Source organism: Xiphophorus hellerii, chromosome 9 (genome assembly GCF_003331165.1).
Source record: "Xiphophorus hellerii strain 12219 chromosome 9, Xiphophorus_hellerii-4.1, whole genome shotgun sequence".
In the NCBI taxonomy this organism is placed as follows: Eukaryota; Metazoa; Chordata; class Actinopteri; order Cyprinodontiformes; family Poeciliidae; genus Xiphophorus; species Xiphophorus hellerii.
In genome coordinates this window covers 2,350,827-2,376,748 of record NC_045680.1, presented here as the reverse complement: position 1 = coordinate 2,376,748, position 25,922 = coordinate 2,350,827, and the positions used below count along the sequence as shown (strand labels likewise).

Below are 25,922 nucleotides of genomic sequence, written 5' to 3'. Positions count from 1 at the left end.
TTTTTCTTACATGTGAGTAAAGACAAAATATTTTTTTCAAAAATCTTCAAGTATAAATCTGAAAAGTGTGGCATGCATTAAGCACCTGTGAGTGAGTGTTGATAGCATTGCACATTTAGATGCTGAACCTTTAGTTATTTTTGTAAAATAGCTCAAGTTCAGTCAGGCAGAGTGGAAAGTGTCTATGAAAGGTATAATTGCCAAACAATTCTAACACATCAATATGCCTTAATCACCACCAATCAATATCAATATGTTTCATCATCAATATGTCTAAATCATTACGTTGTAGGTCCTACTTTATATTTTTACAACCTCTTCAAGCAGCCTTTGAAAGGTTTTCTTGCTTATTTTGTTAAATTCATCTTTCTACGAACTTCTTTAGCTCTGCTGACGGAAAAACATCCAAGCATGATGTTGCCACTGCCATGTTTTGCACTAGGGAGTGTGTTTTGGGGGGGGGGGGGGGGGGGTCAAATGCAAACAATATACACATACACCAAATAGCTGAATATGAGTCATACAAATGAGTAAAACACTTTTCTCAGCAGCATACATTACAGTTGGAGTTAACCTATAGCTTTTTAACTATTTCTTACTTCATGTCCTGCTACAAAGGCTGAATTTGTGCTGTGCACAATAGTCATCTTGTTGACTGATTCCCCCACCTGAGTCATCTATTTCTGAATCTACCATCAGATCAGATCTACCTTGGTCTCCCTGCCTGCACTGTAAGTTTAGGTGGGCAGCTGTGCCCACCTTTGCAGATGTGCTGTACTCTTTCCATCTGCCAGTGACAGACTGAACAGCTTTCTGTCAGATGCTCAGAGCTTGGGATATTGATAAATATGATTTAAACCTCTCTCTGGAATGTAGATGACCTGTCTGTGATGTTACTTTGTCTTCATGATGTTGTTTGTTCTCTCATCTTGTCTAACAAACCTTGGAGTCCTTTGAAAAACAGCTGTATTTATACTGAGTTTAAATTACACGCAGATGGATTTTGAAGACAGCAAGAATATGTGTTAGGCTTTCCTTTGTTCCTGCAAAGTAACACAGTTTGAAAGGATTACATCTAATATAAAATACTTTAAGACATCAACTTTATGTAAAACTTTCAAATTGTCGTTTCCTTAACAAATTGTTATTTTTAAGCGGATTTTCTTTTATCTCTTTTCAGGTTAATTTCAGTAGTTATTATAGTGTTCTATTTTTTTATTATTTATTTATTATTTATTTTGTGTGTGTTGGTGTGTGTGTGTGTGTGGGGGGGGGGGGGGGGGGGGGGGGGGGGGGTTCGTGTCTTTTGTTTTTTTTTGTGTGTGTGGAGAAAATCACTTGAGCACATTAGGTTAATTAAAACATCTTTCGCATCGGGAAGGTCTGGAGCGCCAGCAGCTCTCCGCTGTCTGGTGACGCTCTTCCTTCCTCTCCCACCCAGAAGAGGTTGAGCTTCACCACAGCTTAGACCGCAGTCAGCGTGACAGTATTGATGTACCTTCTCTGACAACTGCTTTATTACCGAAAAGATTTATTTTTTTCTCACCTGACCGCGAGCTCTGGAATACGCCATGCGTAAAAACACGCGTCGTCGTCTCGCAGCGGCGCCGCTTTAGGTGTGGAGTTCCAAAAGTTCGGTCGGCAAGTGATTTCGTGGAAAACGTGTCTTATTTTTCCAATGAGGATTACACAAACCATGGGGATCTTGTGGGTGTTGGTATTCTGCTTCTGTGACTTATCAGGTGAGTGGCAGTTTATTAAAGACATGGCAGCAGATAAACTCAGAAAATGTTTAACTGTATTTAAGGAAAACCGTGATATCGACTATGTGTCGCTTTCAGCTAACAATTTATGACTTAAGTGAATTTGCAATTATAATAATTTGATATAGTATCATAAACTTTGGCATGATAGAGTTTAGTTCAATAAACCCTCAGGGGAAAACGAAGCTCATCCAAGTTTCCTCCCATTGTTCTGTGGACTGCAGGGAGAAGGGATGTTGGGTAGGCCGACCTTTAATGTGTTTGGCACGACTTAACAGATAGCGATATGTCTTAGGTAACTGTTCTAGTATCAGTCTAAAAACGTTCATATTTGAGTCTTTTATTTATGTTTTTTTGAAACCTTTTTGAGGTTGTAGGTCCAAATGATCCTAAATTGCTCGTGGGACCGTTTCCTGAGATGTTTGGATCACGCAGCTGTAATCAGTTGTGTTTTGAGATTGAGGTTTAGTGTTTCATAAGAACATCTCAGAATACCAAGAAACAACTCGCACGATAATTTTTGAAGCCAAATTTTGCTCTTAGATTGGGGATTGGAATAATTTGATCACGTATGAAAAATGTATGTGGCTCAAAGAGGAGAAAATAAATGTGAATAAATCTGAATGCAGAAATGTTTGGCTAATGAACTGCAGAGGAATCAACCTGTTCTCATAAAATTTGCAATACAATACTAAGCTGTCTAACACTGATATACGCTTTTGAGACAGAAGAACAACAGGACCTAAAGTTATTGTTTGAAAACAAAAAAATAAAAAATAAACAAAACTATTGTTTTCAATTGGCACTTCAAATTTATTAAAGAATCCGGTTGTGCATTATATTTTTATGCAGATGTTAAAATTTTGAAATATTACGCTGGAAAAAAAGGTTGTTCCAGCAAAATAATTGCTTCAGTTGACATCTAATTAAATTAAGTTTATTGAAGTCAAATTACTAAGTTTGCTTAGCATTACAACTTTGTACACGCTATAAATCATTTGGGATTTTTTTTATTCAATTACTTGCTACTTATGGAAGCAATTTATTTCAGTTGTATCAACTTTTTTCAATGCACCAGTAAGATCTCTTATTATAATCAATCCATAATGGTGGCTTTGCATGTAAAAACTAACCAGCAGCAAAAAAAATAATGCAGAAAATGAAAAATGCAATTTGCACTTCCGAATGTTTCTCCTATTAACTAATTTACAGCAAACTGCACACTTTGTTTTTGAAATCACAGAGAAAAACATTGGCTTGTGTTGCTAACAGCAGCTAGCACAGTCATTGAGATTTTCAGTTAGAAGCTCTGTTGTTTGAAGCTAACTAGAATATATCAATTTAACTAAAGTTGGGTGTGAACTGAAAATTCTGGATATATATATATTTTTTTCTCTGTTCTCTATTGATAAGTAGTTTCAGATAAAATGACATGCTATGGAAACAGTTATTGTTTTTATTATTAATTAATTATACATCACAGTTAATCTGTTTCTGTTTACTTTGTATTGTGTCAAAATTTCTTTTAGGTACCACTACATGCTGCAAAAGTACCATCAGTGGAACTTGTACTGTTTGAGATCCATGGCTAATTAGCCTAACATTTTATGATACATACATTTTATGTGACCAGGAAATTACTGCATGTGCATATGTATATGTGCATATAAGTAACTATTTAACAACAAAATATTGCCTCAGTTTTGAAGAGTAGTTTCCCGTTTTGACCTCATCTTTGTTTAGTAAATAATGGCAATGGGTTACTTGTGGTATATTATTTTAATGTTTAAGCTCTAGACCTGTGTATTTTCTTTTTATCTGAACTTTAACTTCCCATCCAGCTATGGATCTCAATGTAAAATATGTGTACTCTGGACTTGAAAGCAAACAACTTAGCATACAGGAACTGTTATGTGCTGTCCTGTAATGCAGGTGCAGTGATGGACTTGACGATGACCTCAACAGCAAAGATCACCAGCGTCAGTCACTTCACCATCTCCTGTATCAATGGTGAGCACAGCCCTGCGGAGGTTAGGTTGAATGTCAGGAGAGATAACAGTATCCTCAAATTACCAAGACCAACTAGTTTTAAAGTGCAGAAGGACTCTCACAGAATTGTTGTGGCAAAGGATTTCCGTGAAATTGAGAATATTGGAATCTTCTATTGTGAAACTCCGGAGGAGTCACCACTTAAGCTCACAATGATAAACAACTTTATTGGAGGTATGTTCAGCTTCTAGACAACCAGATTTGAAGTATGAGTTTATTTATCTAGCTGGAAAATCATTGGTCTTTGCGTTTCCAGCTACTTTCATTCCAAAGTACCTTACAATGACTGTGAACAAAGGAGAGACTGCACATCTCAGCATGGAGATGCTGGGCTCTGAACGGCGGGACGTGACCTGGAAATTTAACGGTAAGGGAAGCACAGAAATTCAAAACACATTAAAAGACCATCCAGTCAAAATACTCACACAAATATAATGAAGGAAGTGGAAACAGAAACTACACTCTACAGTGTATTGTAAAAAAATGTTTTCATGTTTTCAAAGGGAACTACTACTATATGACACACTGGATTGAGGTGACTAACAGCACTGCTACGCTGACAGTGGAGAATGCAACTTTGGCCAATCAAGGCATTTACAGCGCCAGCTATTTTGCGGATAGCCCCCTCCACGGCGCCTGGATGAGACTTATCGTTAGAGGTTTGTGAAATCTAACACACTGGACCAGTTGCTATGTTGGAGGAGCATATCTGGATGAAGATGTAAGACTGCTCGCATGCATATGTGGTAGGGCAAGCAGTGCTGTGTATACATATTTTTGATGCTGCGCATTGCAAAAGTAAAATTGACCCTTGAATTTTCTCATCTTTTTTCACATTACAATCCCAAAGTCAAACATTTATTGGAACTTTGTCCAATAAAATTGTGCATTTCCTTGCAGAGTCCATCCATGTGTAATTTAATCCCTGCATGGATACAGCTGTTTTGTGAAGGTCTCTTAGCATTGTAGGAAAAAGTCAGAAAACAAACATGATGAAGAATCACACAGGAAAAGTTTCGGTAAAATTGAAAGAAGGTTAGGTTATAAAACAATATGTCAGAGTTCGATGAACAGAAAATGGAAAGATTGTAGCAACACTTCAAACCTACAAAGACATGGCAGCAGTTGACAGACCCTAGTAACTTTGGAGGAGCTAGACAGTTCCAAAGCTCAGGTGAAATAATTTCTAAAAAAGAACAACTATAAGTCATATGCTTCACAAATCTGGTTGTTATGGAAGAGCTTCATGAAAAAAGCCATTGTTTCTAGAAAGTCACAAGAAGCCCCAATGTTTGCAGTTTGTCACATCCTATGCAGGGGACAGCAGTGGAAGATGCTTCTCTGGTTTTTGACCGACAGTATCTGATGAATGCTATGTAGAGTAAAAAACCAGCAAACATCAGCCCGATGGTGAAAGATGGTGGTGCAGCATTATGCTCTAGGGATAGTAGAAACATGAGTGGAGCTACATGTGTGTCAATCTTTGGAGAAAATTTATTTTAGAAGAAAAGATAGGCAAAAATACAAACTCTAGTAAGGCAAAGGTCCCTACTACTCCCTAAAACTTGCTGCTGTAACTGCATCAAAATGTGATGCTATAAAATATTGACTCTGGGGAGCTGTATTCAAATAAAAGTCACTCTGTTGAATTTTTTTTTTCATTTTTTTTGCAGTCGCCTTAAAAGCATTGTGTTCTTTCCTTTCTACTTTACAGTGCCGTGGTTCTTTGGTTTTGTTGATGCAGTGTGATAAAATGTGACAAAGCACACTAAACTCTGATGAAAAGCATTGCATGTAACTGAACTGCACTATGTGAGTGTGTGTGATGCAATAGGAGAATAAGAAGCACATTTTAAAACATTGTTCAGCATGAGGTTAAAAAGGCTCTTTGAAAGTGGGAACCTTTTATTTAAGAGTGGTAGAATTGCACTAACCGTCAGTTTCACTATCTTGCATGGAGCCCATGTGCAGCAACAACTCCAACTAACTACTTCCAGCTTCTGTTGATCATTCCAACAGCTTGAATTCATTTTTGACCATTGCTCTGTATGAGCCTGACTTAACTGTGCAATAACTTTTTAGTTTTCTTAAATAGGTTTCTTGCTATATATATTTGAAAAACCTTATATTGGAAAAAAAGATTTTCCCTGGGAAAATAAATAGCCACGGTATTTCCTAAAACCACTGTGTTCTTATTGTCTTACTCTATCACACATTAGTGGTTTTCTTCAAAGTTTACTGTGTTAATCCAGAATTACTTCATTAATTGTGGAAAGCTTTCTTGGCCCAGATGTTGGAGCCGGCCCAAACCATAATACTACCACAGTACCAGATGAGATTGCATTCCAGTCTGAGAGATTTTCATGTTTCACATTGTTTCTCATAGCTTCACAAAAGCTGTTGTGGTTTCTCCAACTAGTAATGTTTCAGCTGAGCTTACGCACTTATAGAGAGTTGCAAAACAAAACCCTGCCAATTTGATTTTGTGTCTGTTGTGGAAAGAAAGCAGGTGATGCCTGTGATTTTTAAATCCAAATGTATTCTGTGGATGTTTTTTGCCTTTTTGCTGACATTCAGATAGAGGTATGAATCTGCTTCTCACCCATGTGGTTTGCACGAAACATAAAAAAGCAGAACATGTTGCTCTAAAAACACTCATGCGGTTGCGTATTCATAAAACATTTATCAGTTGCCTCCTGGCTTGTGTCCTTGCTATTTTTGCTTCATTCTTAAAACTCTTCCTTGCATAAAACTTGCTTACAACTTACAACTTGTTGCCCAAGTGTTGTTGGATAATTTTCATTAGTTGATCTTCAGTCTCTTTTTTTAATCTACACTGGAATTTCTGAATATTCAAAGTTATCTGAAACTCAGATGCTCACAGTAAGCTTAAGATTCATGATTTGGTGTTCGTTCTACTTCTATGTTTTTATAAAGATGATATGTGGACAAAATATAAGCAAGTTGATTTATGTGTCCCCATTCATACATAATGCGAGTCAAAAAGCTCTACATGAAAAAGAGGAAACCTCTAAGAAAAATGACCTTAAGACAAAAGATAGATTATGAAAATTTTTCTAATTCAAGCCTTAAGAGGCAGTATGATAAAAACTGATGACAAATAAAATTCAGGCCTGATTTAAAGGCAAGGTGATGCCTTCCTTTAAATCAGCCAACATTTCTGCATGTTGGCTATTTGAGATGATTGTTTAATAGCTACAGAGAAGCTCCTAAACAAGGTTTCTTGTCTGTTCTGTTGTTTTTAATGCCAACATCAACAACTGAACAATGTTTCATTTTTTTGAACCAAAATCTATCATTTTATGTTTTCTTTTTTGTTTACTTTGGTTTTGGTTTGTTGTGATGAGCTGGAGAAATTCTATTTTTCTATCTATGTACTCTGTAATAAAATGGACATCTACGTAGTGACTGAATGGATTGTGGTCATGTAGTTACACTAAAATATAAAGTTGTGTGTCCCTGACCTACTGTAGAAGAGAAGTGGGCCAATATAGGAGCCTTGAGGAATCTTTGTTAGCTTTGCTTTGTAATTAGCCACAATTCATCTTGTTACTAGTGTTCAGACATCTGGACATAGGTTAAACTTAGTACCAACGTCCTGTGACACCAACACTCTTATGCATCAATAATAACATGTAGTGGCATGGTGTAATTAATACGTATTAAAAGGCTTACATTTATCTGTAACCAAAAATTCTTTTCAATGACTAAAAAATGTTGCTTTGGATTTAAATGTATGGGTGAATTTATTTAATATTTACAAGCATGTAAAAAGTGTTTCGCATCCTTGTAAAGAAGGGTTATGCAGTAGATGCTTAAAAAAATAAAACACATATACAGGAATTACTTTTTAGACATATCAAAACCTTATCAAGTCATGACAAAGTAAGAAACATATTTTATAATAAAGTACTTTATTTCTGCAGACTGTCCCAGTAAGAAGTGGGGTCATAACTGCGACAAAGACTGCCCAGACTGCCTTAACGGAGGAGTTTGTCATGATTTAGATGGGGATTGTGTCTGCCCTCCTGGATTTATGGGGACACGCTGTGAGACAGGTTTGTACTACACTGAGACAAAATACAGCAGAATAATATCCATAAAAGTTGATTATCTACCGTATCTGTCTGTATGTCTCTTAAAAATATACAAAAAAGGTCATCTGTATTTTTTAAATGTACTTTATCTAAACACCTAGTCTATGTAAATGTTATGATCTGTAACATTTGGATTGCGAGTGTGTTGCTTTCACTATAACGTCATTGACTATTGTGTGACAAAACAAATAACTGAAAAGATGTTTCAGCAGCTTTTCTGGCTGATGATGCTGACAGATTGGTTACAGTCAGGGTGTTTTGCAATACAGTTTGAAAGACAGCACATTTTTAGGAATGCAAATAAATACATTTGTAATTTTTACCTTCCACTGATGGAGAGCAGCCTGCAGGACAGGAATGTTTGGGAGAAACTGCCAGGAGTCCTGCAGAACCAACCACAACAGCAACTGCAAAGAGATTCGCTTTTGCCTCCCAGACCCTTATGGCTGTTCCTGTGCCAGCGGCTGGTTTGGGAGGCTCTGTGAAAAAGGTGTGTAAAACCTGACTTTCCTTGTAGCCATATTAGAGTTGAATTCAACTATCTAAATTTTATATGATGTTCGGTTTGTCTGTTTTTTTCAGCTTGTGTTAATGACACATATGGGCCAGACTGCCGGTTAAGCTGCAAATGCCAGAATGAAGGAGTTTGCAACCGTTTCAGTGGATGTCAGTGTCCCACAGGGTGGAGAGGACAGAACTGCGAGAAGTCTGGTGAGCATCATAACAGACATATTAACCCATTATGTAAAAATAAAAAATAAAAGCTTTACTATTCTGAGTTAAGGCAACAAAAATAAAATAGCAGTCTCACATAATTTTCGAAAGATGTAGAAGCTGTTAAAGTCTGAGTATTGCTCACCAAACATTTGAAAGCTGAAACTTTAAAAGGCTAATCAGCTTTTATGTAGTAATAAATACACCACATTTAACCAAATACCAAACTGATAAAACTGTATTTTTTCCCATGATTCAAAATCAAAACTTTCAAAATATTCTTATAGATTAAACTGCAACCTTTTCATATCACCTATAAACCATTAATCCAAATATTTTCCATTCTTTTCCAGAACGGGCTCCTCAAATTTTGGAATTGGATTGTGACCTGGAGTGTAATCTGAATTCCAGTCCCAAGGTCAAATGTTCAGCTACAGGCAACCCCCTACCCAGCCACAACAGCTTTGAGCTTCGAAAGCTGGACAACACTGTGCTGAAGGTCAGTAGATCAGAAACAGTCTTGGGAGGATAATATATTGAAGGCCTAGCTAAAATAAACAATGAAAATATAGCATATAAATTAGTTAAAATGCAAATGTACACAATGCATGGTATTTTGTTTTCACATTTTTTCATGTTAAAATCACAAACGTGAATGTATTTTATTGGGATTTTAAGTAATAGGCCAACACAAAGTAATGTAATGAAGGAAAAATCACACATGGTTTTTTGCTGTGGAAATTCATTTATATTCTGATCAGGTTGAATTCAGGGGAAATGTTTGCTGAAACTACCTTGGGGAGCTAACAGACTGGCACTTTACCCAGGCATTTAAAAGCACTCTGTGGTGAGCCTCGTCTATCTGTGATTTACCATAACAGTGAATGGTTGTAGGTGATAAATTAAAAAAAGAAAAATACGGAAGTTCAGTCAGCATGTAGTTATATCTCACAAGTGATTCAATTCTAACTACCAGTGTTACTGTAATGCACAGAAAGGATGGACCTGTGTGCAGGTGATATAGTCCTCCATGGACTATGTCACCAGAACTATTTGTGTTAGCATCTTATGGTAATGTAAAACTTTTTTTTTTCTTTTAACATTTTTCCTGCGCACAACTAGTTTAAGTTTCACTGTATTTGGGTTCTGCAACTCTAAAACAAGTTGCCTCTAAAACATTTTCCGAGAACACCGACTGTCACTCCACTCAAATTATACGACTTTTTCTACAGCTAGCATATATACATTAAAATACTACGGGTAATTATGGGTCAAACACAAGTTTGGGAGAGAACTGTGGTTAATTCAGTTTTATACAGTCTGTGGATGTGAGAATATTTGTTCTGTTTTTTTTTTTTTTTGGGGGGGGGGGGGGGGGGTCATGTCATTTTGGTTTATTTGTTTGTAATGCATATTTTGACTTGAAAAAAACAGTCATGCTTCCTCAAAGACTCCCAGTGAGTCTACATGGTCTGGCTGCTGATTGTGGTGTGCCACATAGACTACTGCCCCCTCAGTCATTCTTGTGTTATTCTTTCATACAATGTTAAGATTTTGTCTTGTTTAATAACCCTGCTGCTACAAAATGTTTCAGGAAAACTCTGCTCTCTTCTCTTTCACAAATTGTAATCACTTTTCCTAGTAGTGCAAATTTCTTTTCAAGCCTCATCCCATTCCCCTGCTTTATATCAGATAATTCAATTCATCATTTAATTAGCGCTTTGAAAACAGCAAAAAGGCAAAGAAACGTGAACTGACAATAATGGATGAGAAGAAATGTTCATAAAGAGGCATAAAGACCCCTTCAGCTGTAAGATTTAAGGACTAAAGTTTCAGAAATGTGGAAGTTGAGAGGGAAAATGTACTTGAACTATGCCTTGAGTGATGCTTTCAAAGCCGGCGTAACATTTTGAGGAAGTCAACACAACAATGGTTTGACCAGATAAGGCTGTATCACTCTACATTGCAGCAGTCACCATGCATTGCCTTGATGTGATATGTTCAGACTATGTTATTGTTACTGCTCTGTTTCCTTAATAACAGAAACAATCTGATGAATAGTTGTGCCAGCATTTCCCACAGGAACAAAGAACGTTTTCCTTGGGAGGACATTCTTGAGGAAAAGTTAAGCAGGAACAGAAGTGGGCACAGGAAATGAACATGTGGCTTTCATCCTGTATTGCTCAGCCATTTTCCATCTTTTTCACTTAGGCCTCTAAAACAATTCAGGAGTCGAATCGGAGCACAGCCTTGTTTGAGATCCCTCCACTGAGCGTTAAACAAGGGGGATTGTGGGAGTGCCGGGTGTCCACCAATGGAGGCCGGGACTCTCGCAAGTTCAACGTTACTATTAAAGGTCTGAGTGTGGAATTTCTTATGAGCAGTGCTTACGTGTGTGTACAAAGGGTACATTTTGTCACATTTGTTGGTGATTCATCTCATGTTTCTACACAGTGCCCCCAGTGCCAACTACAGCTCCAAAGCTGCTTGAAAAAAGGAGTAAGCAGCTGCTGGTGATGCCGGTGGAGTCACACAAAGGCGATGGCCCCATAATCTCAACCAAACTTCTGTACAAGCCTGTGGAGAACAGAGACTTTTGGTCCTCAATTATAGGTAGGCTGAGAAAAAACATAAAGCCAGTACAATTGCTTTTATGATTTTTATGTTCAAGCAATTTTCCCCCCTTAGCAGTTGTAAAACATGGAGTCTCAAATGTTGTAACATGTTAGCCAAAGCCAAAGCAACAAAGCTTTGCTTAAGTTGGCAATAAAAGGAAAAGGGATCAGAATTAATCATAAACACAGAGACTGCTCACAAAACTAATATTTGTGAGAAACATACATAGAATACTCTTTATAATAATCTCTAAACAGATGGTCACGGGAGGGTCCAATATCCACATTTTTTGTTGCTTAAACTAAAATGTATCTGATTAGACATATTTACATTATACACATTAAGGTGTATTGGACCAGGGACACATATAGATGCAGCAGAATACCATTGAGGACCTGGACTGCCAAACTTTAAATTAAACATCACAACCACAATTGAAATATTTGGTAATCTTATCAACTCTTTGTTTTGTTTCAGTTTATAGTGACAAGGAACCCATCACTTTGATGAACCTGGAGCCTTCAACAAGGTATCGCGTACGCGTCCAGCTGAGTCGTCCTGGGGAGGGAGGAGAGGGAGAATCTGGCCCAGAAGCTGTTATGGAGACAGACTGTCCTGGTGAGATCAATGTATAACTGAATTGTTAGTTCAGACAGCCACACACGTTCAAAACAAAAGCTTGTTGATCTGAAAAAAATACCCGAGCACAATCAGGCATATTCTGGACAGGGAAAGCTGCCAGAGAATAAAGACATAATTTAATTAAACATGAGTTAGTATTGTGATTACAATCATAAATGAAACAACTGTCTTAGTATGTGCATGCAAGAAAGATATTGAAAAAAGAAACTCTTCCTCTTTGGGGGGGCACAACAATAGTAGAGAAAGAATAATAAGATTCACTTAACTACATATTATTACAGTTACTATATTATTACAGTTGCACTTTAATTACACTATAATTATACAAGAATTAATCACAGTTTTATGCTATGTGAATGGACATTGTAAATTTTAACTCAAAACACCTGCTTAAGGGAAAGTAATTATTCTCATTGGACAGATATTATCCTAATGTGAAAATAAAGCTGACAAAACTTAGCATAAATCTCAACATTACGCATAGTACAACCACTCCCAATGTACCTCTCTAGATGCATTGAAAAGGGTCCAAATAAAACTAACTGGAAGCAAAGCCTGAAAGAACAGAGCAAAAAAAAGAAAAAAGAAAAAAACGAGAGTTCACAAGGGCAAATGAGGCAAATAATTCAGGTGGGGGGCATGGAGGCTGGCCCAAAAATGCTGCGAGTTCAGGTGGGGAGCTAAATGGTCCAACGATGAAGCTCTGGAGGGTGGTTTGGAGCCCATTACGAGAAATGACAGAAATAGTAGCTGGCCTGGAAGCTGAAGGATCTGGCAAAGAGGATTAGAAATGGAGGCCAAGTAGCTGTGGAAGTAAACGGGGAGCCCTCTACAGCTACAGCGGTATGAGCAGAATACAGCCATAGGACAGAAAGGTCTAGGTCTAGAGGATAACTTTTGGGCCATTTAAATAAGTGAACTAGCTCCCAAAGCATAGAAACAGTCAGATCTGGGTTCATACTTAAATTGCTCAAAGAGTCTTTGGCAGGAGGAAGATTATTTTCAAGAACACTGAAACATTCTGTAGTGGATGTGACTCGTCCACAACTTCCTTCAAGAGCACAGGAACAAAGACTGGTGGAGGTATGTTTGTGATGATGATAAATCCAATATGGTGACGATGAGGAGTCCGTAGAATGCTAAAGCCATGGTCTAGGTTGTGCGTTTGAAGGCTGCTAGAAACGGACGATAAGCTGTCACTGATCAGCCCATTAAAGACTTACAGTGACGCATCTAGCAAACTCTTGCTTTCTGACAAAGTTTCACAATGACGTTTTTGGTTGTGTTTGTGATGTCATGCTTGAAACTGCGGCAGAAAGGAAGTGCAGCACACGTTGCAGTGTTCAGACAGCAGTGGCAATAAAGTATTGAACGCAGGAAAGGTACGTGGACATGCAACAGTGGAGTTGCTGGGTGGGGGCAATATTATCTTTTTCAAATTCACGTCTTCAATCCTAGAAAGGTGAGCCGCTGCTTTCCTATATTATCACATGTTGCAAAACCTTTATAAGCTCACCTTTGAGGTCCATGTTCAGGTCTGATCTTTTTTTATCAAGATTTGTTCCAGTGATGAAACCAAATACAAGAGGTAGGCGAACAGCCAAAGGAGATGGAAAATAAAACACTTAATTGTAAAGAAACTTAAAAATGAAATCAACCCAATATAGTAGGGAGAAGGAGTGAAGTCAAATCAGGCAACATGAGTTGAAATAACTTGCATGGAGACATGGGGACCGAGGGAAGCACAACAGGCATTTAGACTGAGTGGGTACCAGGAGCGACTGAAAGTCTAATTACTAATTAATTAACAGAATGGTAGCAAATGAGAGGGAATCAAAAGGATAAGACAAGTTAGAGAAGTTGACTGGTGGAAATTACTTAACAAAAACTAAACACAGAGATCAGGAAACAGAAACAGGGTTACGCATGAGTGACAAAATCATAAGCCAACACAAAAAATGCCAAGGGGACGTCACCATTATAACACTTCCCAAAACTCAAAAAACAGCAAGACTACTGATGTAGAATGACCTGTCTACACTGAAATAATGAATGTGGCATTTTGGAAAAGTTTATATTTGTTCTTTAGTCCATGTAGATATGCTTCAAATCTTATGTTTAAGAAATGAGAGGTAAAATAGAGAAGACTGTCATTGTTAAAGCTTTCCTATTTGAACTTACAGTGCTAACCTTTGATGTCCCAGTTTTCACCCTTTATTATTTTTATGCTTTTTCTGATCCCCCTTCACATTTTCCATTGGCTTGAGATCAGGGCTTTGTGACACCCATGCCAAAACATTGATTTTGTTGTCCTTAAGCCACTTTGTAACAACTTTGGCTTTATGCTTTGAGTCATTATCCATTTGGAACACTCATTTGCACCCCAGCTTTAACTTTCTGGCAGATGTGTTTCGATGTTGCTTCAATATTTCCACATAATGTTCTTCCCTCATAATGCCATTCAATTTATGAAGTGTACAAGTTCCTTCTGCAGCTAAAACGCACCACAGCTTGATGCTACTGACTCTATATTTTATTCCCGGGATGGTGTTCTCAGGCTAACAAGTGACCCAAATTTTCCTCCAAATGTAATGATGGCCGTTATGGCCAAACAGTGCAATTGTTTAGTTAAATCAGATGCAGAGAACATGCTTCCAAAAATGACAGTCTTTGTATGTGTTAGTAAACCTGCAATCTTTTGCTTATATGTTTCTTTTGGATTAATGGTTTCCTCCTTGCAGCATGACTGTTTAGCCCATGGTGGTACAGGATACGTTTCACTGTCTTAACGTCTTAATGACACTTTCTTAACAGCTGCAGCCAGCATCTTAACTAGATGTTTGGCTTTTATTCTGCACATTGTGGACAAAGAACCAATCTCCTTCCTGAGGAATATGGATGGTTGGACATTCCCACCATGTTTAAACTTGCGTTTAATCGTTGGAAGAGATGAAAATGGCACCTTCAAGCATCTGGACATTGTTCCAAAGAATGAACCAGAGTTGTGCAGCTCCACAGTTATTTTCCTGATATCTAGGATGATTTCTTTTGACCTTCCTGTCTTATCAAACTGGAAACCAGCAGGCTTCAGGTGTGGCCTTTAAATATATTCACACCTGTGTAATTACTCAACTCAAATGTGTCAGATAACCCATCAGAAATTTCCAAAGCCATAATATTGTCATCTGGGCTTTCCAGATGACTCTCTTAGTTTGAAAAGACTGTAATCATTATGTATGTAAACGTCATTAAAAAATTCTCATATTATTTTTCTTATGATTGTGGCATTTAGCAAGTAGAAATGAATTTGGTAATTCTAACGGACATAATCAAAATAAGTTTGGACTGATTTAACTTCAGACAGCAAGAAATAAAGCTTTACATATCACATGTAAACTTCTGGTTTTAAGTGTAAGTGTAACTGTTTCTACTTGTTTGCTGCAGAACCCACGGTTCAGCCCGAGATCGAAAATAGGACAGTAGACGGCCATAATGCTAAAGTGTGGTGGCGACTACCTACAAATAGTGACATCACTTCTGGCACAGCCACTGGATTTTTAGTGCAGCTCTTTGAACCCCCACCGTCCAATGAAAAACTTTGGGAGAAGACCACCCTGCTCAATGTGCTCTCTACCGAGTTTCACAACCTGAAGTATCATCATGACTACAGTGTGGTGGTGCGCCTCATCAACTGTGGCAGCCAGGGGCCAGCCTCCAAACCTTTCCTCTTCCGCATCAACAGCCAGGGTAAATGGAAACCTCTGATGTCTTTTATTGCTCAATTTTTTTCATGGTTGTGGAAAAATAAATGAGATCTGCAAATTTTACTGTTAAAATAGTTAAATGGATATGTACAGATGTTTAGAGACCTTACAAGACAAACAGGAGCTACGAGACCCAACTTTTGTTCTTTTACCCAATTTAAATAATTCTTTGACACGAAAATGTTGGTGTCTCAAATAACATATCAAAGCTACCGAAAGTCACAAAAGCACATAAAACTAAAAAGCATAAAACACAAACTAAAAGAAAATGTTAAAAAAAATTCTTATTCCAGCTTTTTTGTTGTTGTTGCAAAACTTGTTGTAAAATAGCTAATAGTGACTGTGTCTGCATTTCAGGGCCTTCACCTCCCCGCAGCGTCCAGGCCCAAGCCCTTTCCACATTTGCCGTCCAGGTGAGTTGGCAGCCCCCAGAGAATCCAAACGGAGGCATAATTAAATACGTCATAGAGTACCAGCCAGTCGGCCAGGGAAGCCCTCATCACTGGCTGGACATCAATGACAGAAACAAGACCACAAAAGACGTGACGGCGCTCAACAGCAGCACCCTCTACCAGTTCAGAGTAAGAGCTTGCTCCAAAGTGCCTGGAGAGTGGAGTACATTTGTTCAGGAGAAGACACAAGGAGATGGTAAGAAGGAGCTTCTACTCTATGTTTAAGTGTTTCTTGGGGGGTTAGGATTGTAATAATGTAGTTGGACGTAAAAATTCTTTGAAGGCATTGCATGACGTTAACATTGTTCAAGCAAAACACACTCACAACACTGCGTCTCAGGGCATGAAGGGAAAGAGAAAATCCCAATGTCCTTGGGCTGCTTTTTCAATTATGATAAGAAGAATATAAATATTTTATTGTTTCTTTTGAAGTAGGTTTTATGTTCTTTTTTTGATAACATTGGCAATTGGAACAGAAGTTCTTAAGATGACTACTAAAACTACATCTGCTGCTTCCGTAGATAGAAATAATCCCCGTCTCTCTTCTCATTTTTTTCCTTTGTACTTTGTCTCTTCCATGTAAACAGACTCACAGATTTTAGCACCAACCACCCAAGGTGTTTCTGGAAAGCCCATCGGGGACGGTAATCAGCTCCTGGTGGCAGTGGTGGGCTCAGTAACTGTTACCTGTGTGACCATACTGCTCGCCCTGCTGGCTCTGTTCTATATCAGGAAGATGCTGCTCAACCGTCGGCGCACATTTACCTATCAGTCTGGATCGGTGAGGGTGTGCTAGTATTAACTTTGGAAGAATATAAAAACGTTTTTCAAGACTACATGTGAAAACAAAACATTCACATTTATTTGTTTATTTGCCAACGTTTATGGTAGGGAGAAGAAACTATTCTGCAGTTTAACTCAGGAACCCTGACCCTAACAAGAAGACCCAAGCCCACGCCAGAACCGCTCACCTATCCAATCCTTGAATGGGAGGACATTAAATTTGAAGATGTCATTGGAGAGGGCAACTTTGGCCAGGTTTATACTGCTATTTCATTTTTACTACATTGATCAATGTATGAATGGCAATCAAGCTTTTAAGCAATTAAGCTAACCATATTTTTTATAACAGGTCATTAAAGCTATGATCAAAAAGGATGGCAACAAAATGAGTGCAGCCATCAAAATGCTAAAAGGTAAGTACTTTTCAACATTTTAAACCAACTCAAATTTCTTTGTACTTGTCTTGCAATGAGACACAGTTTGATATTTAAAATGGTCTTGATCAGGCATTCTCAAGGTTATTGAAAGCCCAAGGTTTTCTTTGAATATTAACAGCTTTTAAACTCATTTTTGTCCTTCTACCTAATTATGACAGCATTACAAGTTGGAAAAAAACAGATCTACATTGTTTAAAGTACAGTGAAACTGATTCTTTTCTTAGTTGTTCATTGTATCTAGAGAGAAAAGAGCTGAAATTTAGGAATCTCTTTTATTTCCAAATGACTGAGAGATCAGAGGTTAGAGCAAATGTTTGCATAAAAATGTTTAAATAGTGTTCTGGATATTTGTGAATAAGCCACTAATATTCATAGAAAAGCTTGAAAGGTTTTTAAAAGACAAGTTTCTGAGATTCTAGTGAACGCCAGTGAGATTTATTCTGGAAAATTATTTTTGGTTGTGTTTTGTGTAACAATGTGAAGGATGCTGTTCTGCCTGCAGAGTTTGCCTCAGAGAATGACCACAGAGACTTTGCTGGAGAGCTGGAAGTGTTGTGCAAATTGGGCCAGCATCCCAACATTATCAACCTGATAGGAGCCTGTGAAAACAGAGGTGAGTGAGCGACATCTAGTGGTGCATTTGGGTCTGGAATTATTTTTGAAGTCGATGATGGGTTATGCTCTCAAGCCAAAAGTCCCAACAACTGTTCCACCATTGAGCCCCTAAATAAAATCCTGTGCACCTATTTCCTTACACAACTCACCACAATAAGTTATGAAGTAATAAAGTAAGCTTTGTTTGCCTAATTTAAAATCCTAAACGAAAAGAGCATAACAATGTTGGAAAAAAAAAAGTAATGAAGTCCACAAATTTGAAAAAGAAAACTGTGAATAACCTAGTTTGCAATTTTTATCTCGTGAAAAAATATGAACTTTTTGGCCTTCATACAAGTTGCTAAGTGAAACAAAATTAATATTTCCCATCATTCCACCTCATATTTTACATACTGAAACATAGTGGTAGTGTCATACATGGAAACAATGCATGATAAATACATTGAATCTGGTTGCAACGTAACAAAATGTGAAAAGGTATTGAAGCGCATTTGTGAGGTGCTTGATGTTACAATCTAAAAAACATAAGAAAACATTTTTGTAAAAACTCTTTTTAATAAAGAACATCCAGGTTTTGGTATTTTTCATGAAAATCAGTTTGAGCAATTTTGTAATATGAATAATTATAATGATAATAAGTGGCCATTCCTCCCAACTGTTTTCTCTCATCTTTGAACTGAAGGCACCAGAAGGAAGGAATCCAAAATGAAAACCTCTCGCCCTCCAGAGGCTTGAAGGGATTTGTCCATACATCTCACTTCTTTGCTATCTGTTTTCCATGGCTGAACTGAAAAACAATTCCTGCCATGATGTATCAGTTTCTTTTAATAGCAGTCCAACCCAAATAATGTGATTACTTTTGTTTGATCAAAGACTGATAACATATGAGAGAGGAAATTTAGTGGTAAGCACATTAGATGAAGCATTACTAATCCAATTTAGCCTTGAAATATAAACGGTTGGCAAATTCAAGAATCTACGCCACAAATCTACTGAATAATATGAACAAAAAAGACAACAAAACAAAAAGAGCTTTGCTAGGTTATTGTGAATAGTTACAACAACAAATGTGTGAAAGCTAAATATGTTTTCAAGGGGAAACAGTGGAGAAAGTGTGGGTTAATAATTGAGGGAATAAATAAGGAGCCATAAGGCAGTGGAAAAAAAACTATTTGCATAGAATTTACAAGTGGGTACCTTTTGCAATTCTTTCCTTTCACAATAAAATTCTAAATGATTATCATGGTTGTTATTAACGTATTGAGCTTCTTACTTACAAACATGAAGCAAGATCAAAGTCTGTTAAGTTTTGATAAGATTAGTGATTTCAAATCTTGTTTAATTATTAATATATTTTGTTACATTTTTCCTGTGTGGCAGATATGTTTGTTTTTTTTTCTGCTGGAAATACAGAATATTCTGTGTGAGATATTTATCCAGCCTCTCCATCAGACTGTTATTCCTTCCTTCCCCATACGGTCCTCACTAATTGTGTTGGCACTCTTACTGATCCTGGTGAAATCAGCATGAAACCTTTCCAACAGCTACAAATGCCTAATAGCCTGTGGAAAGGCTGAAAGCTGTCATCTGTTGACAGAGATTCAGCCATCTGGTTGAGTTCAATGAGGATTTTATAAAAAGGTCCGGCCTACGTCTGAGTCAAGTTTAAATTGTTCAAGGCCAAGTCCCTTACCATCTGTAGCCGGTTGCCTTTCTGAGCAACTGCAACCAAGTCTGTCAAGGCCTCACTCAGGGTTTTTAGGTAGACAGACAGGATATTGTTGTGGAATAAAAATAAAAATGAATAATTTAAACTAACTGAATGCGATGCTGAAAGGCTCTTGGTCTTTAAATATTGATTGGGCCTGACAGTATCTATATCATGGTATTGGTTGGTATGTCTTCCTCCTTGGTGGGAGAAATGCTGATCTGCTGAGTTGAATTAACATAAAGTACAGGAACTTGGAGATTGTCCTCCTGCTTTATTCCATGGTGCAATGCACTACTACCAAAGGATGACACCATGTTAGACAGTTGTTGGTGTTTTTTTATATGAAAATCTCAAGTTGACAACTAGAAGCATAATTTGTAGAAGTGCCACTAAATAATTTAACCTTCATTTTGTTATCAAAGTACAGTATAAAAGTTATTTATAGACGACATTCAGCTACCCAAAGTGGGAAGTTGATTTTGAACATTAATTTTAAAATCTAATTCTTGTTTGGATGCTATTGGCCAATTTGAAAAGCTATGCTTCAAATAAATCATTAAAACCCTAAATGTGCATGATATGCCAGCGTACAGCAAGCGTATGTGTATCATAGCAGGCTGGAGCGGTAGTGACTGCCACTTTGACAGTAACAGAACTATGCGTTAAAATTGGCGAGCTAGCCAGGAAGTTTTTTCGAGAACTGTGTCTTTTTTCAGGCTACCTGTACATAGCCATAGAATACGCTCCCTATGGGAACCTCCTGGACTTTCTGAGGAAGAGTCGCGTGTTGGAGACCGATCCTGCTTTTGCAAAAGAACATGGGACTGCTTCTACCCTCACCTCCCAGCAGCTGCTGCAGTTTGCTGTTGATGTGGCCACCGGCATGCATTACCTCAGTGACAAGCAGGTAAGATAGGGAAAAAAAATTCTAATTTGCCTCATAGTGAATAGTCTATCTCTGATTGAGCTTGGACTTCAAAAACAGCTGTTTTCTAGTAGTTGATGTCATTGGATGTTGCGATGCTGCATTATGTTTTAAATGTTACATACAAGATTTCACTAATCTATGCAAAGAGGCTTCAGTAATGACTTAATTCACTCAAAATTCTATTCTGTCTGTAAATTATGTTCACACTTCAGGTAAAGTTTATTTTCACCCTTTTGTAAAGCATGTTCATTTTACAATTATCACTACTTCCCTTCTCATCTCCTCTGTGTTGGTTTTAGTTCATTCACAGAGATTTGGCAGCAAGGAACGTTCTTGTAGGGGACAGCCTAGTGGCAAAGATTGCAGATTTTGGTTTGTCCAGAGGAGAAGAAGTGTATGTCAAGAAAACAATGGTGAGTTGTTTGATTTTTTTGTTGTTGTTTTTAACAAAGTAATCCTAGAGAGGGCAATGAAAGCATCTCAGAGTAGATGAATTACACCAGTCGTGTAATTTGGTGTCCAATACCAAACCTGGGGGTTGCTGTCCTGCATTTTTTTTCTTTATCTTTTGCTAGTTTAGCACACTATAATCCTGTACATGTTCATTAACATAGTCTAATCTCACATACAGTTTAATTAAACTGTACATTCACTGGGCACAAAATGGGGGAACGGCTAGCGGAGGAACTAAATCTGCCCTGACCAATGGGTAAGTCAGGTTGATTGAGATGACATAATCTGAATATTTGAGGGGTTAAAAAGGTGATTATGAATGGCAAAGTAACCTTAAACAATTTTTTTTATGTTGATCCAGACCTTAGAACACAACCAACAGCATGAACAAATCTTAATTTACTTTTACAATAGAATAGAAAAGCTTTATTATCTGACCCAGTTAATGACAGATTTTTTTGTCAAGTGCTTCAACAACAACCATTCACACACAAATACCTTAACATCTTACCTTAATAAATTTAATATATATATATATATATATATATATAACAGCACAAAAGAAAGCACATAACCCATGAATTGTTTTTAAACTTTTGGGTCCATTTTCTTTTACAGAAACATCCAGACAAGTAATGGATCAATAAAAGGTTCTCCTCTAGAGGGCAGTGTTCTGTAAACATGCAAACTATCTTCGTGTGTAGTAATTGTATTGTGTTTTGTATTGCTTAAATCATCACGTTGAGAAAACAGATGTATGTTTAAACTGATTCAAAGACAGTGTAATATTGTTCAGGATTTGACATTCCAGTTACTTTGTGAAAATTAACCACCTTAACATAAATGTGCTGGTTTGCTTCTAGGGCAGACTGCCTGTACGATGGATGGCCATTGAGTCCCTGAATTACAGCGTGTATACGAGCAAGAGTGACGTGTGAGTCTTTTATTTGAACAAAAGGATGGTATTAAAGTTGTAAAGTTGTTCATTATGTACAACACAAAGTGTCTTTCTTCAGAAAACAACAAATCATCCCCTGTCACTGTTACACTGATAAAAGTGTGCAACGTAACTGATAAGCACAAACCAGGAAGCCTAGGAAACAGACTGCCAGTTGACTCTCTGTCAACTGGAGCCTGTTTATACAGCAGAGAGCAGGCCAGCAGAGCACAGGACAGCAAAAGGAAGAAGAAAAAAACCTTGCTTATGAGGACTAAAACAGTACCAAGAATTAGTGAAAAAAGAATGAGTGAAATGTTAGTAGGAACCAGTGCAGCAGAGATACCTGTGGGGCAAAAAGACAGACTGAGCACAAACAACATTTTGTCTGATTTTGTAATCTACCACACCAGCTTGTGACATATAAAACTGGTGGTTATTCGTGTCAGAAGGTTTTGCTTATCAATCTAGTAAAGATTGTGGCTTTATGTTTGGAAATGAATGACATGAACACATCTTCATTTTTAAATAGAAACCTCAACTACTAAATGATTAAAATTAAAAACTTTGTGTAGTTTTTTTAATTTCTAGTTTTTTAGTTCATGCATTTTGAGTTCATGCATTTGTCAAAGCCAAAACTTGTATGAATGCAAGATAAGATTGTTTTGAAGTTGTACGGTTTTTGATTTGTAGATTAGCACAGCTAGTTTCTGTTTGCAGGGCACCAGATATCATCAACAAAGTGCATCTGCTCTTTTATGACTTAAAAAAAACAAAAACTTTTATGTTCTCTCTAACTTGCTTGATCTCAACTATTTTTTGACCTTCTTCCTCACAGATGGTCTTTTGGAGTTCTACTTTGGGAAATTGTAAGCTTGGGTAAGAATGCTTACAACATTGTAATAAAATGCAGGTTCAATTTGCTTTTCTGTACAGACTGCAAAGCCACAGGCCTTTCAGTGCAAGTCCCAGAAAAGTTCTGTTTTTATTTCTGCTTTTCGTTAATTCTTTTTATAGTTTCAGGAAGAGCTATCTTCTCCAAATCTACTCGTGTAGCACAATTGACTGTCTGAATAATAGATCTACTTTAACCTCTGCTGTGCATTTCCTGGTCTCATCTTTTACATTGCATTTATTTTCTGCCTCTTGTTTGTGTGTGAATTAGGTGGTACACCATACTGTGGAATGACATGTGCCGAACTGTATGAAAAACTGCCGCAGGGCTACAGGATGGAGAAACCCAAAAACTGTGATGATGAGGTGTAAGTATCCTGTTCCAAAAGGCAATTAACTGATTTATTCAACTCTGTTCTACTATTTTAGTAATTGTTGGGAGTTTTATCAAAATGATAGGGTGTTAGCATTTTTATCCAAACATTATTTAGGAAGTTCTGTCATTGTTTGTCATCCCAGCTATGAACTAATGAGGCAGTGCTGGAGGGATCGTCCCTATGAGAGACCACCCTTCTCACAAATCTCTGTCCAACTCAGCCGGATGCAGGAAGCCAGGAAGGTAATTCTTGATTCACAATAGCATTCAAACCGCTTTAAGTTTTTTCACTTTTTCCCTGAATGCACCATTACCTGAATGACGCATGGTGGTGGCAGCATGATACTGTGGGGATGCTTTTCCTCAGCAGGTATAGAGAAGCTAGTCAGAGTTGTTGAGAAGTTCCAGACTGGAAGAGAAACTGCAGGTTCATCTTTCAGCAGGACAATGACACTAAATATACATCCTTAGCTATCATGAAATGGTTTAGACCAAAGCCTAATCATGTATTAAAATGGCCTACTCAAAGCATAGGTCTATTTCCAATCAGCAACTTTGACACGGTTGATTACAAAAACACATAATAGTTCTTAGATTTCAATTTGTAACATTTCTGACAGTTTAACAAAATGTGAAAAAGTTCAAAGGGTATAAAAACTTGCACCATGCACTGTATTACAAAAAGTGTTGCATCATAAATCATCATGTTGCTGCAATTTCTCTTGAACTCTTTAACCCTTTGTTACAAATTAACAGTCACGATGAACTAGGTAGAAATGTGGTCACTTACTTGAAGTTTAGCTGCTAATTTCAATTGAATGCTGTAAATAGTTTTTATATTTCTCCATCGGTTTCCCTGAAATTCCAAACCTCACCTGTCTTCCAGGCCTACGTTAACATGGCTCTGTTTGAGAACTTCACCTACGCTGGGATAGATGCCACCGCAGAGGAGGCCTGACTACCAGCCCCCCCAGACCCTCGCACGCCACGTAGCTCCAAGAGAAAGACGAGCGGCAGGCCGCCACGTTACTGCCACCATCCCGCCAGTCAACGGCAACACAGGAGGACTGGGCGCTTCACCGCAACCACCCAGCTATAGATGGAGGACTGTGACAGGACACTTTATTGGGTTACCAAAAGCATGAGGAGATGTGGAGAATAGCTGAGCCTTCGGTGGAAAGACGCATTTGCTAGAAAGCCTTCTGGAAGAAATACCCCTCTCTTTCTATTCAATGCAAAAACAAAAATCAACAGACGTAACTTTCTTTCTTCTGATTTTATATTTTCCTCTGATCCCTGAGGGGGGGACTTACAAACGTGGAGCTATGTGATTTGCTAAAACACCAACGGGTCTGTGGGGTGTCTGCTGGATTTTTTATTTTTTTTACTCGTGGAGGAGGAGCTATTTTTGTGGAGAAAACTTTAAAGGACACAGTTTGGACTGCAAACAGAAGTTCTAAACTTTTTTGAGAGTGAATTGTGACAGATACCATTGTAGCACTTACAGTAGCATGATATGTGCCATTTGTCATAGTTATTATCCGTGTACTGCCTATCGCTGCCCTGTGAAAATACCGCTGTTTGTATTTTGATACATTTGTAAGAATTTTGAAAAAGTATTAGAGCCATGTATTCAAATTAGGCAGAGTTGTAGAACAATATATTTTTTAGACAATGTGGAAGGCGTGTTGAAATCAGAAATTATCTCCACACCATAAAGCACACTCAACACTTTAAGGAACCCTGGTAAATATGTGTAAAAAACCTTATAACGAAATTATATTTTGTTATCTCACACTCACACAGAATTATAAAAAAAATCTGGATTATTAGGAAAACATTTCTGAGTTTTTTGGGGGGTAGCGGGGTTGTTTGTTTTACAAAATCAATGTTGCCACACTTACTGGAACTCTTAAAAGTTGAAACCATACACAGATGAGCAGGATGGATAAAGAAAGCAGAACATAAATAAGTAAAATTAAAAAATCCCAAAGTTCACTATTAGAGGGTTGCAGTCATCAAGTTTTCATAGATTCTATTGGATTCTACATGACAACCAATAGTTTGGGAGGAATGTTAGGTAAAAATCTGAAAAAGAGACTAAAATTGAGGCTTTTGAAAAACAAAATTTGGGAAAGAAAGACCTTATGTCCAAGTACAAAGGAGGATCTATGATGCTGTGGGCCTGTTCCTCTACAAAATGCCCTGGAAATGTAACTAGGTAGGGTTAGGGTTAATTGAAAAGAGCTCTGCCAGCAAATATAAAATGGGTCATAACTGAATCTCTCAGCAGGATTAAAAAAATGCATGGCCCAGTTAACATCAAATAGAAAATACATTTATCTTACCCCCAAGGTCTAAACCCTGGTGTAAACCTTGGGGTGAGTTGAGGTTAATAGCGCAAAGGATCCAGGACTCTGGTTGAGTGTTACTGGAGAAGTGTATGTCAGATGCTTTTGTGTTAACAGCAGGTGCTAGGAAGTTTTCCACCAGTGATTCTCTGTGTGATTAATCTAAAGCAATCAAAAATGAATCTACTGTTAAGCTTTTTACTCATGTTTAGTGGGGTGTCATTATGTATGGAGTGTGCTGTGTTAGCAGTGATCAGTTTGAATGTTGTACTGTTAGGAAACATGTAATAAAAATGTTAGCATGGTTGTCATGGATTTA

The 25,922-nt window shown here is 37.6% G+C and overlaps 1 protein-coding gene across 3 annotated transcripts; it reads left to right on the top strand.

Moving 5' to 3' along the window:
• Positions 1-1,421: 1,421 nt before the first annotated feature.
• tie1 (tyrosine kinase with immunoglobulin-like and EGF-like domains 1) lies at positions 1,422-25,922 on the top strand. Of its 3 annotated transcripts, XM_032572774.1 has the most exons (24): positions 1,427-1,742; positions 3,696-3,986; positions 4,069-4,179; positions 4,316-4,471; positions 7,760-7,891; positions 8,274-8,420; positions 8,513-8,641; positions 8,998-9,143; positions 10,856-11,000; positions 11,099-11,257; positions 11,738-11,878; positions 15,347-15,649; positions 16,024-16,314; positions 16,706-16,899; positions 17,010-17,156; positions 17,251-17,314; positions 17,841-17,951; positions 20,381-20,571; positions 20,892-21,005; positions 21,909-21,979; positions 22,821-22,861; positions 23,148-23,244; positions 23,396-23,495; positions 24,139-25,922. In XM_032572774.1, exons 1-24 carry the CDS (start codon positions 1,679-1,681, stop codon positions 24,208-24,210), a joined length of 3,417 nt encoding a protein of 1,138 aa, XP_032428665.1. In that variant the 5' UTR covers positions 1,427-1,678; the 3' UTR covers positions 24,211-25,922. The 3 variants fall into 3 exon arrangements, with proteins under 3 accessions (XP_032428667.1, XP_032428668.1, XP_032428665.1); XM_032572777.1 differs by lacking the exon at positions 15,347-15,649 and having other exon boundaries at positions 1,426-1,742; XM_032572776.1 differs by lacking the exons at positions 23,148-23,244; positions 23,396-23,495; positions 24,139-25,922 and adding an exon at positions 22,960-23,141 and having other exon boundaries at positions 1,422-1,742; positions 22,821-22,908.

Bases quoted from the DNA above. Each gene is read 5' to 3' on its own strand.
- tie1 (XM_032572774.1), top strand. From the start codon at position 1,679: ATGAGGATTACACAAACCATGGGGATCTTGTGGGTGTTGGTATTCTGC. The intron at 11,879-15,346 runs GTGAGATCAATG...TGTTTGCTGCAG, and splicing joins TATGGAGACAGACTGTCCTG to AACCCACGGTTCAGCCCGAG. The intron at 21,006-21,908 runs GTGAGTTGTTTG...GTTTGCTTCTAG, and splicing joins TGTATGTCAAGAAAACAATG to GGCAGACTGCCTGTACGATG.